Below are 20,769 nucleotides of genomic sequence, written 5' to 3'. Positions count from 1 at the left end.
GGTTTGGTTTTTTTCACCTTTCATTTGTATCTTCTTGGACATTTGACCTTGAGTACAAAAACCAGGCAAAGGAACTCTGGTATGTGCAGTCTTAAGATAGCCTAATCCAGAAATTCAAGTTTTTGTTATTGCCTTCAATCAGGATGAGTGGAGGATGGTATTCTCTTACAAGTCTGGTGTGGCATTTTTTCTTTTAAAATCATTCCAAATAATTCCCACTGTGTCCTCGGCCAGATGAAAACCTATTCTTTGGACTGAATGTGTGAGATTCCACCCTAAACTTCGGTACCTTAACACTTCAAAATGAACCAGTGCTACCCATTTGTCATTTTCACCTTAAGGTTTCTGCATATTCACAATCATCTGAAGAAAACAATCACATCAACATATAGTATTCATTGATAATATCATACACATTATAATATTTTTATTGCCCTTAATCCTTTTTTGCGGGAGGGGCATAAAACTGGTAGAAAACCATTAATAGAAACATTCATTTTTTTCTTCTCATTTGTTTGTAAATTCCATCCACAAATATACCTTCTCTGTGTAAGGCTCCTCAAATGAAGGAACATGGTCCCTTAAGAGAAGGATTATTTTGATTCTTCTCAGCCCATTACACAGATTGGCTACAGTTGCAGAAATACGCATGCAACAGCCTTACTAGAAATTACATTCACTCCTAGGGCATCATTTCCCAGGCTGCAAAGCTGAACTCGATACTTCCTCTGTGTCCATTTTCCATCCTTCCAACTTCCTCTTTCATCCTTAGAGGGCCTCTCCTGAGTCAGAAAAGAAACCAATCAGGAACCATCTAGCTAGTTACTGCTTTGTTAGGAACCCAGAGGAATACCTGGCCAAGAGGATTCTTGGAACAAGCATGCTGACCCTAAAGAAATGTAACTTAACAAGAGAGTGTTGGTTGTAACGGGGGAGACGATATGAGGCTAGAAGCGTGTCTATCACCATTCAGAACCAGACCACATCTGCTTTGCCTTTAGGTGAGCTCTGACCATCACAGCTGGATATCATAGTATCAGAGATTTCTGTGAAGTTTCCAAACTTCACTGGAATTCAGCAATATAATAATACTATCCCATGAAAATGTCACTGGTTTTGAAATGTTAAAAATAAAAGCAGATGCTTCCCTGCAGGTTGGACATCCGTCCTGTGTAATACCAAGGCTTGGATATTTATGCTATCAGTGGTCACCAGGAATTCTTGGCCTTGCAGTGGCAATTCCACTGGTGACAGCAGTGATAAATAATGATGCAGTTCAAGTACTTTATCTGGGCCTCATATGACTCAAATTATACCACAGAAGGCTTGAATTTTCCGCCTTAGGATCACTCGGCTAGCTCTTTATTTAAGTGTGATAAAATGACTTGGTTTTTTTGTTGTTATTGTCATGTCCTATGATCATTTATCTTAATAAATCTTTCAGTTTCTAAATGCAAAGTCATCTTAGATGTATTTTCCAAACCTTAAATGCAACTGCAAACAACATTTCATTGAAAATTCAGGTTCTACCACCAAAGCAAACCTTACCCGTGCCAGGCAGTCGCTGGATTGGAAGTCTGTCTTCCCAGATTTTGAGAAGCGGCGTCTGTCATTGCTTGTGGGCAGAGGGGCGTCCGCCTTTGCAATCCCTTTGTCTAATTCCGACCTCTCTAGATGGGATCCAGCCACCTCCTTGAGCGAATCTGGGCCATTTTCTAGCTCAAAAACATGACCGTTTCCCAGTTCAGGGTCCAGGCCATTGTCTAGTTCAGACACAGGGTCACTGTCCAACTCACAGCCAGCGCTGCTCCTGGATTCTTCAGTGGCTTTGTGGGTAGAAGGCCTGGCAATGACTGCAAACTTTCTTGCTCTTTTCCCCTTTTTCACAGTTCGGTCCCCCAGCTCCAAGGTAGGCGTCTCTCCTGGTTCAGAGCTGTTGCTACTGTTGCCGTTATAAGGAGAATGGACTTGGTGCTTGAAGCGGCGCAGCATGATCAGGTAGATGAAGCCGCCATTCCAGCACTGCTCAGCCAGGTAACTGCAAGGGACACAGGGGGGTCAGAGAGGGGCTGGTTAAAACCCTCCAAACATCCTCCAAGAACAACGCAACGGGTTGACACATCTGATGGCCCACACAGGACCCATGTGACTAAAGTCCTGGCCAAGTGATTGAGGCACTAAGCTTCTTAAGAGGCTGTGCACTTCACTCACTCTTTTAATCTATTTAATTGTTGATGCTAAAAATAACCCCCAAACAAACCAAAAAACCACCATGAACTGGAAATGACTCATGAGAGTACCCTACGAAGGTAGTCAGAGAAGGATTTTTCTATTAACAGAGCCAATCCTAACATATCATTAAAAAAAAAATTATTCTCCATTCACTCAACAACTTGTTACATCAGAATGATGCCAGCTTCCCATTCATAACGTTCTGATGGGATAGCACTGCGAGTCCCCAGGGGAAAATGGATGAAATAGATTGGGGGAAATGTACAGTTCTGCTCACAGGATCAAAAACTGAACTGCGGGCTCCCCTGGTGGCGCAGTGGTTGGGAGTCCGCCTGCCGATGCAGGGGATGCGGGTTCGTGCCCCGGTCCGGGAAGATCCCACATGCCGCGGAGCGGCTGGGCCCGTGAGCCATGGCCGCTGAGCCTGCGCTCCGCAATGGGAGAGGCCACAGCAGTGAGAGGCCGGCGTAACGCAAAAAAAAAAAAAAAAAATGATGCAAACTATTATATATAGAATAGAGAAAAAACAAGGTCCTACTGTATAGCACAGGGAACTATATTCAATATCCTGTGATAAACCATAATGGAAAAGAATATGAAAAAGAATGTATATATATGAATAACTGAATCACTTTGCTGTACAGCAGAAACTTACAGCAGAAATTAACACAACACTGTAGATCAACTACACTTCAAAAAAAAAAGCCACAGATTGGAAAGACCCAAAGTGGAAAAACAAAATCAATGCACAAGAGGAACCTTTGCCCCACAGCAGTTAAAGGGAAAAAAAGATGCTGAGCTGGGGGCGGGTAGAAGGGGTTGGCTGGTATTAAGATGCAGCCAGTAAAGAATCACAGCAAGTGTGTGCAGCATGAAATGAGGATCAGGTTCGTTTCTTGGTAATGGTTCTAGTTTGGTTGTTCATAGCACACGTGAAGTGTCATTTCCAGCCTGGGCATCACATGAAGAGGAACACTGACAAAGTGGAAAACACAGACATAGGGCAACCAGGAGGACGACAACTGCTGGAAACTGTGGCAACCAGGAAGAGTGGGAGGAAGGAGGGACGTTTAGCCTGAGGAAGACGAGGGCCAGGCTCAGTCGTTTTCACATGTATCTGAGGACTGCCAAACACTTAGAAGCAGGAAATCATACAAATGAGATAATGCACGTGAAGCCTGACATACAATGACTCCTCCAGATCTTAAAGAATAACAATAGAACCTCAAACAGATGAGTAATTAGCGGCATCCAGGACCAGATCGTTAAAGTTTCAGCAAAGAAAACACTTGCTCAACGTCAGGAAGCCAGGCTGGGCTGGATCTCCCACCAGTGCCACCCAAGATAAGGAAGCACAAACCCCAGACGAACCCAGGGGATGCCCTCACCACTGGGATCTTGCCACATACTACACGTCACTGGTTCCCAAGCAAAGAATGTCAACCACCAAATCCTTAACGAGTCAGACCTGCTTCCCGGCTTCAAGTCCCACAAAGAGAAGGCCTGGGGCAATGTTGCCTACATCTTCAATGCAATGTGGAAAACAGAACTTTTCCCAGTATACCAAACCAGACTTGAGAGCTGGGGCAGTCAGTATGTGGGAAGGGGGCCAGGTCATAAGGAGAGATGACCAGTCGTGTTTGAAATGTACTAAGTTCTGAGCCAAGGGCATATAATCCCCCTACCTAATGGTCAGGGTAATGCAATGACAGTGACTGTCTAACAGAAGAAGAGAACAATTCTGAATTTTTGCCTTGGAGTAAAGTGAACAAGAGAGAAGGGTCCTCAAACATCGACCAAAGCTAGTAAAAACTTTCTTTGATCCTGGGTTATAAGCCATGGTAATGAACTTACACATAAAAACCAGGTAGATAAAAGATACTGTACAGACTTCGGGTTGTTCTGTGAACTACAGTGAGATGAAGAGGCATGAAGACCTTTCTAGACTGGAATCTAGAAATTGAAAATTAATCCTGGTTCTCTGCACCATTTTTCTACAATGTTTAGATTTTACTTTTTGAATTGTGTATGTTTTTCCATACTGGATAAAATCTTTTAAAGATATAAAACGATAAGAGTAATTAGCCAGGTTGTAAGGATTTCCTCTGAACAACCACTACTTTTAATCTAATACGTATGCTCAGATGTTATGAAAAACAGGATGGGGTAGTAAAAACAGGACGAGGTTGAGAGTTAGACACCCAAGTTTTTGTTATAGCTTTGGCCCAACCACGTAAAACAATGCTAATTACACCAAATTTCCACTGACAGATGAATCGACAGACAAAATACAGTATATCCATATAATGGAATACTATTCAGCAATAAAAAGGACTGAAGCTCATGCTACAACATGGTTGAAGCTTGAAGCATTATGCTAACTGAAAGATGCCAGGCCACAAAAGGCCGTACACCATTCCATTATTGGACGTGTCCAGAATAGGCAGACTCATTGAGATAGAAAGTAGATTAGTGGTTGCCAGGAGCTGGGGGATGGGAGACAGAGGAGAATTGAGACTGACCGCTAATAGGCACAGGTTTTTTGCGGGGGGTGATGGAAATGTTCTAGAATTAGATAGTGGTGATGGTTGCACAACACGGTGGATATATGAATATACCCACTAAATTGTACACTTTAAAATGATGAATGTGATGTTACGTGAATTATTTCTCAATTAAAAAAAATAACAGGGCTTCCCTGGTGGCACAGTGGTCGAGAGTCCGCCTGCTGATGCAGGGGACGCGGGTTCATGCCCTGGTCCGGGAAGATCCCACATGCTGCGGAGCGGCTAGGCCCGTGAGCCATGGCCGCTGAGCCTGCACATCTGGAGCCTGTGCTCCGCAATGGCAGAGACCGCAACAGTGAGAGGCCCGCGTACCGCAAAAAAACAAAAAAACCCCAGCAAATGTAATAATATTGGCCAAGTTTTAAATTTATTCTTTGAGTAGATGCTCCTTAAGAACTCTCTTGACAAAAGAAGCAATTGAGGCTCAGAAATGTTAACTAAATTGCCCAAGCTCGCACAGCTGCCACTGGTAGACCCAGGTCTATCTGCTTCCCAACCACGCACGTCCTCTGTGCAATTCTGCTTCTTAAATCATTACCATCCCTGTGCTTCAGTTTCCTCATCTGCACAGTGAAGGTTGTAAATGGATCATCTCTAAGTTGCTTTTGACTTCCAGGGATAGGAGGATCAAGCCATCCCAGTGACAAGGATAAAACAAAAACCTGGAAAAACAGAAGCAGTCCTTTTATGTCCAAGTCATCCTAGGCCTCCAAGACATTAACCATCAACCTGGAAGAGATTTCACCTGGAGAGGCAATTCCTCTAAAACTGCTTTTGGGACTCTACTTTTTGTACTAAAACTCTGGACAACTTGATTTGGTTTGTCCACAGGGACCTTCTTTTCAGTACCTAAAAGGCTGGTCCACTGATTCGGAGTACAAGACCTTGAATATCTTTCCCATCTCTACTCTCACGGGCATTCCAAGAACCTTGGAAGGTTCCACGACTGACAGTCTTTTATTCCTTCAGGATCCACACTCAGCAAAATTACAAAGCAAGAGGAGTTGATCTCTAGTTTTGCACCGTCTCCCTGTCCTTCCCTGGCTTCCTAGCCATAAATAAGATCCTGACACCTTCAGGGAACTGTATGACAGGTTACTGTATTCCTTCCTGGACACTGCATTTTCTAAGGTCATCCTGAAGGCAGTGTGATGAATGAATTATGGACACCTGTAGCAAGTTAGTGAAAAAGACACTATTAGGCAGCGGGTAATTTTCTTACGATTCTTTGAATCACCTTAAATGTAAGGCTGCCACACCCCTCTCCATCTGTATTTAAATGACTTGCCTAACTTTTCCGGGACCTGCCTGGCTCATTCCTACTTCCAAATCCCCTTTTCTGTTCAGCAGGATTCTTACCCACCATTAGGATCTTTAAACTTCAAAGTCAACATTAGAGAAACCAGAAACGAAATACAATCACGTGACTTAGAAAACTAGAAGGTCTCCTCTTCATTAACAACAGGTAGAATTAGCTTTTCAGAAGCTTTTCTACCATATGATTATTTTTTTGGTTTCTTCCAAAAATTTGAAACTCTCCTCTGGCATGTTAAACTATTCACTCAATTCAATTAAAATTTATTTGACTTTGGCCATCCCAGGCTGGCCTTAAGATAAACAAGGAAAGGCCAGAAATGAGGGTCTGAGCTCTAGCCTGAACGCTCCCCCTGGAATGTGTTGTGGTTCTTCATTTCACGCGGCCTTTGCAAGCATCGTGTCTGACTAGATCCCTTTCCCTCAAAAAGTGCTTTATCCGGGCTTCCCTGGTGGCGCAGTGGTTGGGAGTCCGCCTGCCGATGCAGGAGACGCGGGTTCGTGCCCTGGTCTGGGAAGATCCCACATGCCGCGGAGCGGCTGGGCCCGTGAGCCACGGCCGCTGAGCCTGCGCGTCCGGAGCCTGTACTCCGCAACGGGAGAGGCCACAACAGTTAGAGGCCCACGTATCGCAAAAAAAAAAAAAAAAAAAAAAAAAAAGTGCTTTATCCAAAGGAAAGTTTAAGTACCTTCGCTGTTTCTTGATGCTGTCATAATTCTGGAGCCTGGGTTCTGCAGGGGTGGGATCCTGGTAAGGGGATGGAAGGTGAGATTGGATGTTTGGAGGACTTGAAGGGATAGAGCTGCCTGGAGTCTGAAGATCCAGATGGATATGGGGCAGGAGATAAGAGAGAGGCAAAGACAGGAGACATGCTGGAAGGCCAAAGACACCCATTATTTACTCATAGTCTGATTCTATCAAAAGAGGGCTAGAAGGAGGTGTACAATTTTGATATTCGGGACTGTTTTGCCAAAGCCCTTGGAAGGGGCGATCTCCAGGTGCCTCTAGAAATCATCTTGGGGCTCCAGCCATCGATCGCTGGCGCCTGGCGCATGGTGTGAACCCACAGAGGGGTGCCACCGGGCAGAACCGTGGGCACACATGTGCGTGTAACTCAGAGGAACTGGATTGCCATTGCTGGACCCTGGCCTGTACTACAGGGGCTTGTATAACTCAGAGAACCCATAAAAGAATTCTGGAACTTTTCACCAAAGCAGCTACTCTTACTTCATCTGAGTATGTCAGGTCCCCAGTACAGACAGCAGGAGACTAAACACTGACTGCAAGAAGATGTTTATAGACAAGTTATTTTATAGGGTCTGAGTTTTCTAGAGCGAGACTAGCTGCTAATAGCCACCCTGTCTAACACACAGGACAAACGGAGATCGATTGTTCTTGCCTATGATTTCCTCTCGCCTAAGAAGTAATGGGAGGCTGAAAAGCTGTTCGTGGTCCTTTGAAAACCTGCTAAGCCTAATTAATCCAGAGGACCGTCTGAGGTTATAAATCTGTAGGTTCCCAGAGGACAAGAGGCTGAGAGCAAGTGTTAAATATATAGATTAATTCCCCAGTGAAGTCTTGGCTGGGAAACAGAGGGAGGCAAGTTTGGACAGCTCTCCAGGAGGGCATGGGAAGATGATAAACATCATTTCCCTGAGTCATTTAGCAACTAGGTTCCCCAAGGGTAGTCTCTCTCGGGTGTTGCCTACCAGCTACCTTGAATTTGGGGCACGCTTCTCCCAGATTCTATGACCCTCCCTAGAAAAAGCCAAGCTTTCTCTGGGGGACCCTGAAGGCAGAATTTGGGTGCTGAATATCATGGTGGTAAGAGTGACTGATACCCTTGGTGCGCTCCTAAGGCCCCTTCTGGAGAGAACCCAGTCTCCTTCCTCGCTAGTTCACACAGGGGAAAGTCAGCTCTGAGCAGATGCAGGAAGATGGGACTCAGGCACCAACGACGATTTGAAAATAGATCAGCGTCTAGGCCTAGTGTAGACGTAACTAGAACACTGTACTCCAACTGCTGGGTAGGGGAGGTAACTGAGGAAGCCCATTTTTACTACTTCTCACCTCCTCTATTCACCACAAATGCCTGGGTTCAGCGACTCTCCCCTCCTCTCCCTTATCTGGAGTCCATGAATAAAGGAATATGTTCTCTTTATTATAAAATGTGTATTTATTACCTTTTTATCATAAAATCTGGATTGAGATACACAGGTTGAGAGTGAAGAATCAGGGTGAATATTTGAAAAAATTTTTTTTGTCCGAACTATGATACAATGTGAGCCATTCGAACCCAAACCAGATGAGCTACCGAAACCTGTAACCTCCACAAACGCAGTGGTGAAATTTAAATCGTACCCATCTATACACCAGGACGGAGGTCCACATTGCCCTAGGGGAATTGGGATGTGGGGAAGAGGTGCAAATATGCTGATCCTCCGGCTACTGCTACTTCTATGAATAATAAACTGTCTTTCATCCCTGATCCAGGAATCTTCTATCTTCTGCTGGCATCCATGAAACTGTGGCAGGCTAACTCGTTCGCTTACTAGTTGGGTAAAATCATAGTTCTTGACATGTAGCAGAAAAATACACCGACTAACTCGGTTTATAATTGATCTTGTTCTCCAACATCAAACTTATCAAAGGAGCTCAGTGACATATTATCCTTCACACCAGTGACTAAGAAATAAAAATCAGTACATACCTTACATCAAAACAATATTGAAATTAAATCTTTCAGGCAGAATCAAACAGAGGTGGAATTATACTAAGAGGAGTCATAAAGAGAGTGGGTGCTCTAGCCTCTGATTCCACAAATACTGATGTAATTCAGTGTGTCAGCCTCGAAGGCAGCAGCTACATTTGTGTCCATCAGCATTAAGTATACACGGTTCTGCCCTTACCCTGCTTAAATTTCATCTCCTGCAACCACTGGCTGCAATATCCATTCTGTGCTGAAGCAAGAGCTGGTTCTCCTTTTGTTTGCTATGAAGAGCTTCTGGATGTAAAGGGGTACAGGTAGGGGGGGACACTGCAGAAAAATACTCGATAAAAAGCAGCTAAATCATCCGATCACTGAAAAAATTATTTTGATTTCCATGCAACAAGGTATCACTGATTTTCATATTTATCTTAAAAATTCCCCTCTCAAACTAACAAGATTAATTTAAAGTCACCACCCTCACAGCAAAGTATCTCTACACACCAGGACGCATTCCACATTTTCAACTCCAATACAGCTTTAACAGGAAGGAACTAGAAGCGTGGCCCTTGCTATCATGTTGCAATAAGTTTACATGAAGTTTCAGTTTTCCTCCAAGGTTTTCTTGTACCTCATGTCTTCATGAATCAATAAAAGCTTTTTGAATAGCACCCATACGCATTTGGGAAAGAGGAGTTCAGAAGCTGAATTAAGGAGAAAATGCCTGATCAACAATAAGAACTGACCTTATAAAACATACTGCAGAGATACTGCCCCACAAAAGACAACCTCTAGGCTTCTATCTGCAAATGACTGCATTTCTTTATTCAATTACTGTGAGTGAATCAGGGTTTCTCGTGACTCTATCAGATCAACCTGCAGTCTATACAGAATCCAATTAGAACTTCAACCACACAGCTTTGCTGACTCACACTGATGATGTTGGTCACATTTTCCCTGGGGGCAGAGGGCATGCAGGTGAAGTCAGACTTTGCTGTACATAAATGAGTCAATTTCACCTCATGAGGGAACTGACAAGCTCAGACGCTGTACATAGGAACTCCTTTCACTTCCTTTTCACTCATGACATAATGCTATTTTTTTTTTACAGAATTACTACTTGCTCATTACAAATTCATTCATTCACTCATTCGACAAATAGTTATTGAATATCTACTATACTCCAGGCACTGTTTTAGGCATTTGGGGGTACAGCAGTGAACACACTGATGCCCATCTTTGGGGAGCTCACAGTTTAGCAGGGGCAGACAGACAATTAAACAACAGACCTATTAAAATAAGCATCCCAGGGCTTCCCTGGTGGCGCAGTGGTTGCGAGTCCGCCTGCCAATGCAGGGAACACGGGTTCGTGCCGCGGTCTGGGAAGATCCCACATGCCGTGGAACGGCTGGGCCCGCGAGCCATGGCCGCTGAGCCTGCGCGTCCAGAGCCTGTGCTCTGCAACGGGAGAGGCCACAACAGTGAGAGGCCTGCGTACCGCAAAAAAAAAAAGAAAAAAAAAAAAGCATCCAAATAAATAGCATGATAGGAGGTGAGACGTGCTATGGAAAATGGAAAATATTGAATAGGATAAAGAGGATTGAGTATGCCAGGAGCTGGAAGAGTCAGATTGAAATTTTAAGTATGCTGAGCAAAGACTTGAAGCAGATGAAAGAGTTGGCCACGCAGCTGCCTGGGAGAAGACGTTCCAGACAGAGGCAAGAGCCAGTGCAAAAGTGGTAAATTGGAAATGTGCCCGGTGTGTGTGGAGCAGCGAGGAGGAGAGGAATGGGGAGGGGCGGTGAGGTAGGAGAGATACCAGGGGCCAGTTTACGCAAGACTGTTGTAAAGACTTGTGCAAAATGGGGAGCGGTAACTCCCCTGAGCACAGGAGTCATGTGATATGTAGTCATGATGTGGAGTCATGTGATGTTTTAAAACGATCCCTTCATTTCTGTGTTGAGAATAGACTATAGGCAGAGCAAGGGTAGAGGGAGACCAGATATTCGATCATCTTCAGAAATTCCAGTGACTGAGAAGTTGGCTCAGTGCAGAGTAGCAGTAGAGAGGGTTAGAAGTGGCCAAAATCGTGATCAGTTTTGGAGGCAGAGTCAGCAGCCTTTGCTTTTGGATCTGATACAGGGTGTGAGAGGAAGGTGGTGTCTAGGTGTTTGGCCTGAGCAACCAGAAGGATGGCGTTGCCATCCCCTGAGGCTGGTAGAGTGGCCTTCTGTGCGGTGGGGCTGCCTGACCTATTCTGATGCCCAGATCGATTCTGGAGTTACGTTCCGGATGAGCTGAGTTTGAGATGCTCGTGTGGTGGCTGTGTGGGCAGCTAGACATCTGAATCTGGATGTTGGAGCAGAGGACTGGTTTGGAGATAAAAAATTGGGAGGTGTCAGAGTGTCGATATTTAAAGCCTCCTGAAGATAAATTCCTTTAGGTGGACTTTCTGGGTCCGAAGTTCTTGCTGGGTCCAAAGCACAGTCAAATGTTTTGTTTGTACTTCCAAGCTTTCCTCTAGCAAGGGGTATGACAATTTAGAATCCCACCAGAAGTGTCTTAGAGAACCACTTGTCACTCTTTTTAATCTCTGCCAGTCTGACAGTCAAGAGCTACCTCCTGTCCTAATTTGCAAGTCAGTAATGATTAATGAGGCCAAAATTCTTAGTATTTCTCTGCCTTCTTTGAAAATTGCCCACTTACGTCTTTGTAAAGATCCTCACTTTTGTACCCTCACAGTCTAGCACAATCACTGGCACATGTTAAGCACCACAAAAAAATGACTGGTCAGTGAAAAGATCCCTTCTATTTAAAAAAATAAAAAAAGCTCTTTTTGGTAAAATGACTGTACTGAGGCATATTTTACATCTGATATAATTCATCCATTCAAGTGTACAATTCAGTGATTTCTAGGAAATGTACCAAGCTGTGCAACCACCACCATAAATCAGTTTTAGAACATTTTCACCACCCCAGTAAGATCCCTCATGCCCTTTTACAGTTAATGCCATTCCCAGTTCAGCCACCACTTTCGGTTTCTATAGATCTGCCACTTCTGTACATTTCATATAAATGGCATCATACAATACATGGTCTCTGTGTCTTGCTTCTTAAAAGCAATTCCTTTTTAGGAGATCCTCAGTCACCAGACTTCACCTCGTTCTGCATCCTCTCTGCCGTTTATATCGTACAAAATCTCGATTCATGCAAAATGCTGTTTCGATATCTTTCTCATTTTCCTTCAGATCATGCCCAATTATCCCGAGGAGATAGCTCTCACGGCTCTGCCAGTATCTCACCCATCTTTTCCCCTCACATTATTCCAGGGAATACCCACCATTCCTTCCAGTTTACGCTATAAAGCCCCTGGTAGCCTCTCCTACCTTCAAAGTTCCTCCAGTGACAGCACTGAAGTGAAGGAGGCATTCTTTCCCATTTGGCTTCCTAGATTTTCCTCACTGTTCCAATATCATCATAAACCAGCTCTGCTTTAAAAGGAAATCCTTCCTCATTAACGCTAACCAGGCATGGATTCCAAACACCATTCAAATGTAATAGTATATAATGTATATCATATGCTAATATATTCATGTTACTCTGCATTTCATTTTTTCATTTTTGTTTTACAACTGCATTGCCTTTTAAATTTTCTCCACGTTATTTTTCGTTCAGGACGGATTACCAGGGACTACAGGACCCAAAGTCTCTTATGTACTTCTTTTGCCTGGATTGGTGCTAAGGAAACTTCCATGTCTTTCCTATGCCCCGCTCACTGGCCAGCCAAAGACACTTATTTTACATCATAGAGGGCTCTGCTATGACTTGCCCCTGAGAGCTGAAGATCAGGTCTGAGAAAGAGAAAATCCAAAGCAGCTCACTCCCCATGCCTTGAGCCTTACCTGAGATCCACCATCCCCTCCCAGCCCTGCCAGGTGCATTTCCTATGGCAATTCCTGTGCTTCTCCACATACGGTGTTGCCCTTGACCTTGCCTTGGAAGAGGCTACCAACAACAGTCAAGGGTAACTGAAGCCAGACTTTGCGTCCCAAAGGTTATGGTCATTCATCTTCTAGGCTCAGAATCACCAAGCCCTGAAAAACGCGTTAAAGATGACCCAGGGACTGAGTTCCGTACCGTCCCTGCCACATCTTCCTGCCCCTCCACGGTGAAAGCTGCCGGCAGCTATGAGAATTAGTAACATGCGTTCTCCCTTTCTGTCCCTCTTCCCACGAACCAACTGCATCTGAGTTCACAACCAGCCAGTAATCCTCAAGCCCTCACGGTGCACCATTCGAAAGGCACCACCCTCTTCCTTTCCCCAGAGGTGGCGCTAAAAGAAGGGAGACTCCTGGGGGGCCCGTGCATCTCTGAACGCACATGCCACCAGTCAAACGCTAATTCAAACACTGATGAAATGTCTGTGCCCTCCACTTCCCTCCCCTTTCAAGTGGATCCAGCTGCATCTTGAAACAATTTCCCCAGCTTGTCTCAATCCTTCCAGGGTCCGTTCCATTGGCTTGGCCAGAGCCTGCCCCTACCTCATGCCAAGCCTGGTTTCACTTATGTCAAAACAGCTTCCATCAAAATCATGGGCTTCTTTTTCGAATTTCTTTCACTGTTTTTCAGCAGCGAAAAGATACTTAAATTGCAAAATGACTACCTCCATTAATGTGTTCTGGCTAATACCAGGCACTCTTCTCCTGAATCTCTTCTCTACAGTGTACTGTGGATTCTTTAAAATCTGACTTTCTGTTTTTCTTTCTTCTCGAAGGCTCTCTGGCAGGCGTGGTAGGGCTGAACAGGTCTCATGATTTACAAAGGTTCATGTAGACTGACTTTCTTAGTTTTGCAACCTTCTTCTCCAAGCTTCCTTAGAAGCTGGATTTGTTGGATATTTTCCCTGTTTTCCATCCATCTGCATGATCCTCTAAGACTCTTCTTAGTTTGGAGGATTTCAGTTATAAGAAAGCCAAATCAATAGAACTCTGGCCTAGAAATAGATAAGCCAAGTCCTTATAGATGTGGACTCTGGCCTAGAAAAACAGATAAGCCAAGTCCTTATAGATGTGGACTCTGGCCTAGAAAAACAGATAAGCCAAGTCCTTATAGATGTGGACTCTGGCCTAGAAAAATAGATAAGCCAAGTCCTTATAGATGTGGACTCTGGCCTAGAAAAACAGATAAGCCAAGTCCTTATAGATGTGGACAGAACAACTTTAAAATCTGGGCTTCCAATCAGTATACTCTTCATGTGTCTGTTGACCAGTTGTAATTGTGACATTGTTGACATTTGTGGTCCCTCGTTCTTAATTATGTGCAGACAAGGAAAACGCACAGGCATTTTGTATTTATCTACTGGGATTTTTAAAATAACTGCAAGTGAAGCATTAAAGAAACCATAAATTATTGGGTGCACGGGCATAAACACTGGCGTGAAAACGCAAAGCTTGCTTTTAATGGTGCGTTTATGTTAGAAGTGCCAAAAACTAATACGAATGGTAACAGACAAGGGGAACGGGTACCGATATTGATTAACTTTATACGCTGTGTATTAACTACACACAAATATCACCTTGATCCATCTTTGAGACATGAGAAAACAGGCTCAGAGAGATTAACTTGCTGGTATAGGTGGAGCTGAGATTCAAATTTCCATCTGATGGTAAACAAACCCAGGCAATGACCTTGGGATTTAGCGTGTGCCCATCCTAATGTTCATTATGACCAGGTTTAGATAAAGAAAAAGGGCAGCAACTTCTAACGGCCGAAGAAGCCTCTCGCCACATGAACACTGTAAGGGATTCCACTTCAGTGGTGTGTTAACACCCAAGATGTGTCCCACACCCATAAGAAAGGGGTCTTAGGGAAAATAAGAGGCATTTTCAGGTCGGCCCGGAGGCAGGTGAATACTTGGGAGGGGTGGTGGTCTCTCAGTGTGGGTAGAAGAGGCCAACTACCCCAGCCATGAGCTGGACGCAGACAATCCCCGCGAGTTTTGGAGAAGCAAAGGCGACACCTGCTCAGATCACCCAAATCAGAGGACTAACAAGCCAGCCCGGGATCCCAGAGCAGCCAATACAACGGCTAACAGGAGCTATGCCCTCCAAGGTAGGCCTCCCCCCTCGGGGGCGCCCTGAACCGTGGCCACCTTGCCTTCCTCCCTGCAGCTCCGCGGCGCCTCCACTCCAGACCGGGGCCTCTCAAGCGGACTGTGCGCCGGACACCTCCCTCCCTACAAGGAACCGCCCCTCCTGAGGGCAGGCGGTCTGCGTCCACCTCTGGCTGTAAACAAGAGGTGTCTTAACACCACAGCATTGTTCCTGTGGATCCCTGTGGAAGATAACGTGATGTCAGGTGATGACAGGCCGACAGAAATCAAAGAAGGGAGGGGCAGGCAAATCCCTAGGCTGAAGCGCCACTCAGATGTCCCTTCGAGGAAGGACTTCGAGGAAGGTCCAGTGAGCGAGGAGTGTGTTAGTCAGCTCACGACCTCCGGCTGCGAGCTTCATCGAGGTCCGGCTCAGCTTTCAGGTCAAGGTCACGCTCTCTTGGGGCAGTACGTGGCCAATGGCAGTCAAGATGGGGAGGCTAGGCCTGACCCTTTCCACCCAGGGAGACCCCTCTAACGGGCAGGCTTGGCTCCAGGGTCCCTGTCACGCTGACTCTGTCACAGCAGCACGGTCAGTACTAGCTCCCCAGGCATACCTGCTCCCTCCCTGTTCCTTCCACAGATGTTCTTCTGCACTCTCTTAGCTCTAACTCAGCCTCTGCTTCCTTGGAGAGCCCAATGTGAGGGAGGGCGATAGGATGAGAATAACAAAATATTTTCCCAAAGGGAGATGTTGGGAAATAAGAGTAGCCAAAAAGTCCTGTCGGGAATGGATAGAACTCAGCTAATCCGAGTACAGAAGCAGCCAGCAGAGCATTCTTGAGAAGTCAAGTTGGATGGCTGGCATTCACAAAGACTTCCTTTAAATCTGCTGGCTGGTAACAGGAAAAACCAACAGCAAAGAGCTTTTTCGGAGCGAGCCTCTGTTCACACTCTCCCTAAACAGCTTCATCAGAATTCACCCCAAAATCAACTATGTGGAGCGAGAGCACACTTGGTTCAGGTGTCAGCACTGCTGCTTGGGCCCCTGGGCAGCAGGACACGGTACCTCAGAGATGAATCCCTCAGTCTCATCTACCTATGGGGCTGTTGGGAAGATTAAATGGGATAATGGACTAAGCCGGCTGGTTTCCCACCAGGCGAGAAGTACAGGTCGATAAATGTCAGTTCCTTACGCTTTCCGAAATTTGCTAGGTGATCACAGGTCAACCAGTTAAACTTGTTGGCGGCTAATGTCCCGGACAGAATCCGCAGAAGGTGAATGCACAGAGGGGCGTGGTCAGAGCTGATTCTGTGGTTGGAATGGGGCAAAGAGAACCACAGTTAAGTCAGGGTGAAAAGGAGTCCCTGGGAAAATCAAGTTCACAGGGATAGGCAGAGAGTCAGAAACGGATTCCAAAACGAAAGATCTGGAAGAGTAGCGCAAACGTGCCTCAGATGCTGAGCCTCGTTGACCCAAGACCGAGAGGCATCTTGAGGGTCTCCTGGACCTAAGTCATCCCAGCGAGAAGGATGGGTATGTGTGTGTGGGTGTGGGGAAATCAGGCTAGGGGGACAACTGGCACAGAGTATGGTCGGTTGCAGGCCATATTCTCTGCCAGGGACAAGAGACAGATGTCTTTCAAAACACAGACCAGTGGTGGCCTCTTGTTTTGCTTCCATGTCCATCTGGCCGGTGTCAGGCTCCCAACTCCCAGAACAATTGCAAGCTTTCTGGCCTGACCTGAACTCTGAGGATATTTCCAGAGGTCCTGGAATTGCCCCAAAACTCAGGGTGGAGTCTGGGAGGCTGCCCATCCCAAACCAAGCTGTGAGATGGGCTGACCCCTGAATATTTTGTAAACTATGCCGCTGCTCACGGGGACACAAGCAACTGCCACAAATAAATCAGATGCATGTGTGTGCGAGGAGAGACCTCCTCTCCCAGCACCCACTCCCTCCTGACCTACCTTTCCTCCATCTGTCACAGGTATCTGGACGATACATCTGTCACAGGTATCTCCCTTCTGGTTCAGATGCCTCCTTTAAAAGGGCCTCGTTCACTTTTCTGAGGCAAGAGTTTCAAAAGCCCAGTTGCTTTAATATTAAATATTTCAATATATGACAATGCCGTCAGACAGTCAACATTATGTCTTTTTAAATATCGAGAGAGGGTCTCTCTGCAGACACACGATTTCAGCTCCAGGGCAAAACATTTCCAGCGTGAACAGCCAGCTCCACTTTTGTACGAGGTGTAAGCAGGTGCGGGTATTTGAGTCACATGCATGTTTCAGAATACTAGGAACTCACTTCGTTACCAAATGCTCTCAACAGGAAAGAGCTGGCAGAGGGCACACACTAGACTTGGAACCCTCCTACGTAGAGCAAACGGAAAACATCCAAAAACAAAATCAGAGCCATGGGCTGGCCTGGAAAAATAAACACCCCCCCAAAGTTATTTCTTGAATTGCACACCAGGAAGAGTGTGATCTGGAAGAATCTGGAAAGGGGGAGAAACAAAAGCATTGACCAGAGGACCTTCTCGAACCTCTGGGGGAAAAAAAAACACATGAGAGTTTTCCACTGTGGCACTGTTCCCTTTAGACTCCCAAGTATTTCTCACAAAGGGGCATCTTAAGTGTTCTAGCTCCCCACACTGAGGAACAAACTGCACCCATTGTTCACACAGATGGGAGCTTTAGGAGGGGTTCCAGGTCAGGGGTCGAAGCACCCAATTCGCCAGATACTTAAAGGACTCAACGTGGGCTCTGGGAAAGGCCCAGTGTTGTTAAGAGAGCCACAGTCCATAACTAGGGGATTCTTCTGCTCTGGTTAACAATTTTCATCATGAGTTCTCTTCAAAGATTTCCTCCTAAAAGACTTACTGCAGTCTTTTAAAGTTAGCTGTTATGGGCTTCCCTGGTGGCGCAGTGGTTGAGAGTCCGCCTGCCGATGCAGGGGACACGGGTTCGTGCCCCGGTCCGGGAGGATCCCACATGCCGCGGAGCGGCTGGGCCCGCGAGCCATGGCCGCTGAGCCTGTGCATCCGGAGCCTGTGCTCCGCAGCGGGAGAGGCCACAATAGTGAGAGGCCCGCGTACCGCAAAAAAAAAAAAAAAAAAAAAAAGATTTCCTCCTAAAAGACTTACTGCAGTCTTTTAAAATTAGCTGTTATGGACTGAGAGCATCAAGATGAGATTTATTTATTTGTTTTTAATTTTATTTATTTATACAGCAGGTTCTTATTTGTTAGCTATTTCATACATATTAGTGTATATATGTCAATCCCAATCTCCCAAGATGAGATTTATTTAATTACCCTCCCTGTCCAACTTTCTCCCAGGGCTTAGGTATTGGCACCACCTGTCCTCAAAAGAGCGACCCGCCCCCAGCACTTTGAGCAAAAGGGGGTGATTCCAGGTAGGACTTAAAGAAAAGTTAACTTTGACAAAAGGAGATCTGGGGGAAACATTGATTTTGCTGTTTCTTAAAGAACTGAAAAGCAGGGTTCTCTAAGTGATCAGGCACAAAGTTTACAAGGTCCAGTTTCATTTGAAACATCTTCAAAAAATATAAAAAACTATGTGACTAAGTCCAAAGAGGCCTCTCACGGGCTCTTTCCAATGGCTAGAGTTCCAGATCGAAGAGTCTACAAAGAAGAAAACGTCTGTTTTTTAAAGTTCAGATGCCCCAATTCACTCTTCCTCTGGCAGAGGTGAGGGATAGAAGGAAAAAAAGAAAAAGCAACTGAGAGGAAGAACAAATAAGAACAGTGAGTTTTCAGATTTCATTCTTTTCTTAAATCCCGGTAGGATGAATTAATGGAGCTGTATTCGGATTTCAAGGCAACACAGAGACTCCCTCAGAAAACCCCCAATCCAGCTCCATGGACGAATGTGGAGGTTGAAGAGAGAAAACACAGAACTCCTCCCCCAGCCCCACCCCCACTGGGAAGGCCCCCGGTGAGGCGCTCAACAGCAGACCCAGAAGGGAGTTGGTCTTGTGCCAAGGAACGGATTTTCTCTGAAAATGAAGGAAATGATAGGACAAGAATAAGGTTCAAAACCTGAGTGCAGGCATCGGGCTCAGTGCCAACAAAGCAGTGAATCCCTGCCCTCAGAGCTTTCACAGTCTACCTGCAATTAATTTTTAAAATTAATGTGTCAGTTATACAATTAATCCCATGGATTGTTGAAACAATTTTATATAACATGAAATAGTAATATATAAATAATACATACTAAATTTATTCACTGTGAAAGTAAATGTTTAACAAAATAATATTAATATATAAGATAGTAAAAATATAAAAACTTATATCCTATAAAGTTAAAAATAACTTTAACTATATGAAGACTCTTCCAACAGAAGCACAGGTTACTTCAGAAGCTTCTAAAAGAGACTGGCCTGCTTTGGGGGCGGGTGTGGACAGGCAAGCTTCCTCAGGAAGTACCAGGGGTTTGAGGTCCAGCATGAGTTAGCTGGGCTGGGAGGAGGCCAAAGCGTGGGGTCTGGATGGATGGTAGAGGGAAGAGGGTCCAGGCAGAGAGGTTAAGAACAGCTTTAGGGCCGTGGGCCAGGAATCTGACTGTGAACTCTAGTTCTGTCTCAAACTGGAGATGCAGTCAGAGCAAGCCTCTGGGTTGAACAGTGTCCCCGCCAAATTCATGATGTCCATCTAGAGCCTCAGAGTGTGACCTTATTTGGAAATAGGGTTTTGCCGATGAAATCAGTTAAGTTTCCAGATAAGAACATACTGGTTTAGGATGAACCCTAAATCCAGTGAGAGTGTCCTTCTAAGAGTCAGAAAGGAACCTGGAGAGACCCAGAGAAGAAGGCAGTGTGAGGACGGAGGTAGAGATTGGAGTAATGCATCTACAAGCCAGGAAATGCTGGAGGTTACCTACGACGACTGGCAGCTGAGGACGCGGTGAGGGACACTCTCTCCCTCAGAGCCCCCAGAAGGGAACCACCATGCTGACCACTTGATTTCAAACTGCTAGGCTTCACAACAGTGAGAAAAGAAGTTCTTGCTGTTTTAAGCCTTGGAGTCTGTGGTGCTTTGTTATGCCCTAGGAGCAAATGCAGCCTCCTCCAGTCCTTTCAGCTTTGCCAAGACGTTTTGATTCTTGGACTTCTTTCATAATAAGATGCAATCTTGTAAAACCTCTAAGATCTGCTTAAAGTAATTTTTATCATGTTCTGCGTGGCATGACAAAAGAAATGGTCACATGTTGAGGTATGGGGAAGTCATTCTGGCTCATACGTGGGTTGACCTGAATTTTATGGTCACAGCCTGCCTGTGGCTGTGGTCTACCAAACATACATTGTACATCTGCTTTAATTATTAAATGAAAGGGTGCATTGACCGGAAGTAAAGAACGTCCATGTAAAAATAAAGATTAAACGCCTCCCTTTCCTGAGATGCCAATGCTGGTACCCCTTCAATGGTAAGACTCCCTTCCCAGGCGCCAAGGCCATACTGACTCGCTATGTATGTGCTGGTCTTTTTTTTTTTTTTTCTACTTTGAAAGAATGTATCCCTGACTTGTTTGGTGTTCTTTGTTCTGACAGGATATAAAACTGTGCTGAAAACCATGCTTCTCTGGAGTAGTTCTTCAGAGTCGTATGAGAGGCTATCTTCCGGGCTATAGTCCTCAGTTTGGCTCAAATCAAACTCCTTCCTGTTCCTATTATAGATTGTTTACTGATTATTTGTGTCAACAGTTATATAACAATGTGATTTTTAAATAAATATATTAGATATGCTATCCAAGAACTTAAAAACAATCTTTAAAAATATCAAGACAGATTTCCCTATTTCACAAGGGATGTGCCCTGTTTCATTTCCTTCAGAT

At 45.1% G+C, this 20,769-nt stretch overlaps 1 protein-coding gene across 6 annotated transcripts in view; it reads right to left on the bottom strand.

The window, feature by feature from the left end:
• PDZD2 (PDZ domain containing 2) overlaps positions 1-20,769 on the bottom strand; it is a 377,542-nt gene that overhangs the window by 96,540 nt on the left and 260,233 nt on the right. For 5 of the 6 annotated variants that reach the window (XM_060295693.1, XM_060295694.1, XM_060295696.1 and 2 more), the window contains one exon: positions 1,549-2,038. In XM_060295693.1, coding sequence (XP_060151676.1) covers positions 1,549-2,038 — 490 coding nt within the window. Of the gene's footprint in view, positions 1-1,548; positions 2,039-20,769 lie in introns of those variants that run through there. The other variant, XM_060295698.1, reaches the window with a different exon arrangement.

This window comes from Globicephala melas, chromosome 3 (genome assembly GCF_963455315.2).
Source record: "Globicephala melas chromosome 3, mGloMel1.2, whole genome shotgun sequence".
NCBI classification, from domain to species: domain Eukaryota; kingdom Metazoa; phylum Chordata; class Mammalia; order Artiodactyla; family Delphinidae; genus Globicephala; species Globicephala melas.
Note: the sequence above shows the minus strand (reverse complement) of the source record. Positions and strands in the feature narration are given on the sequence as shown.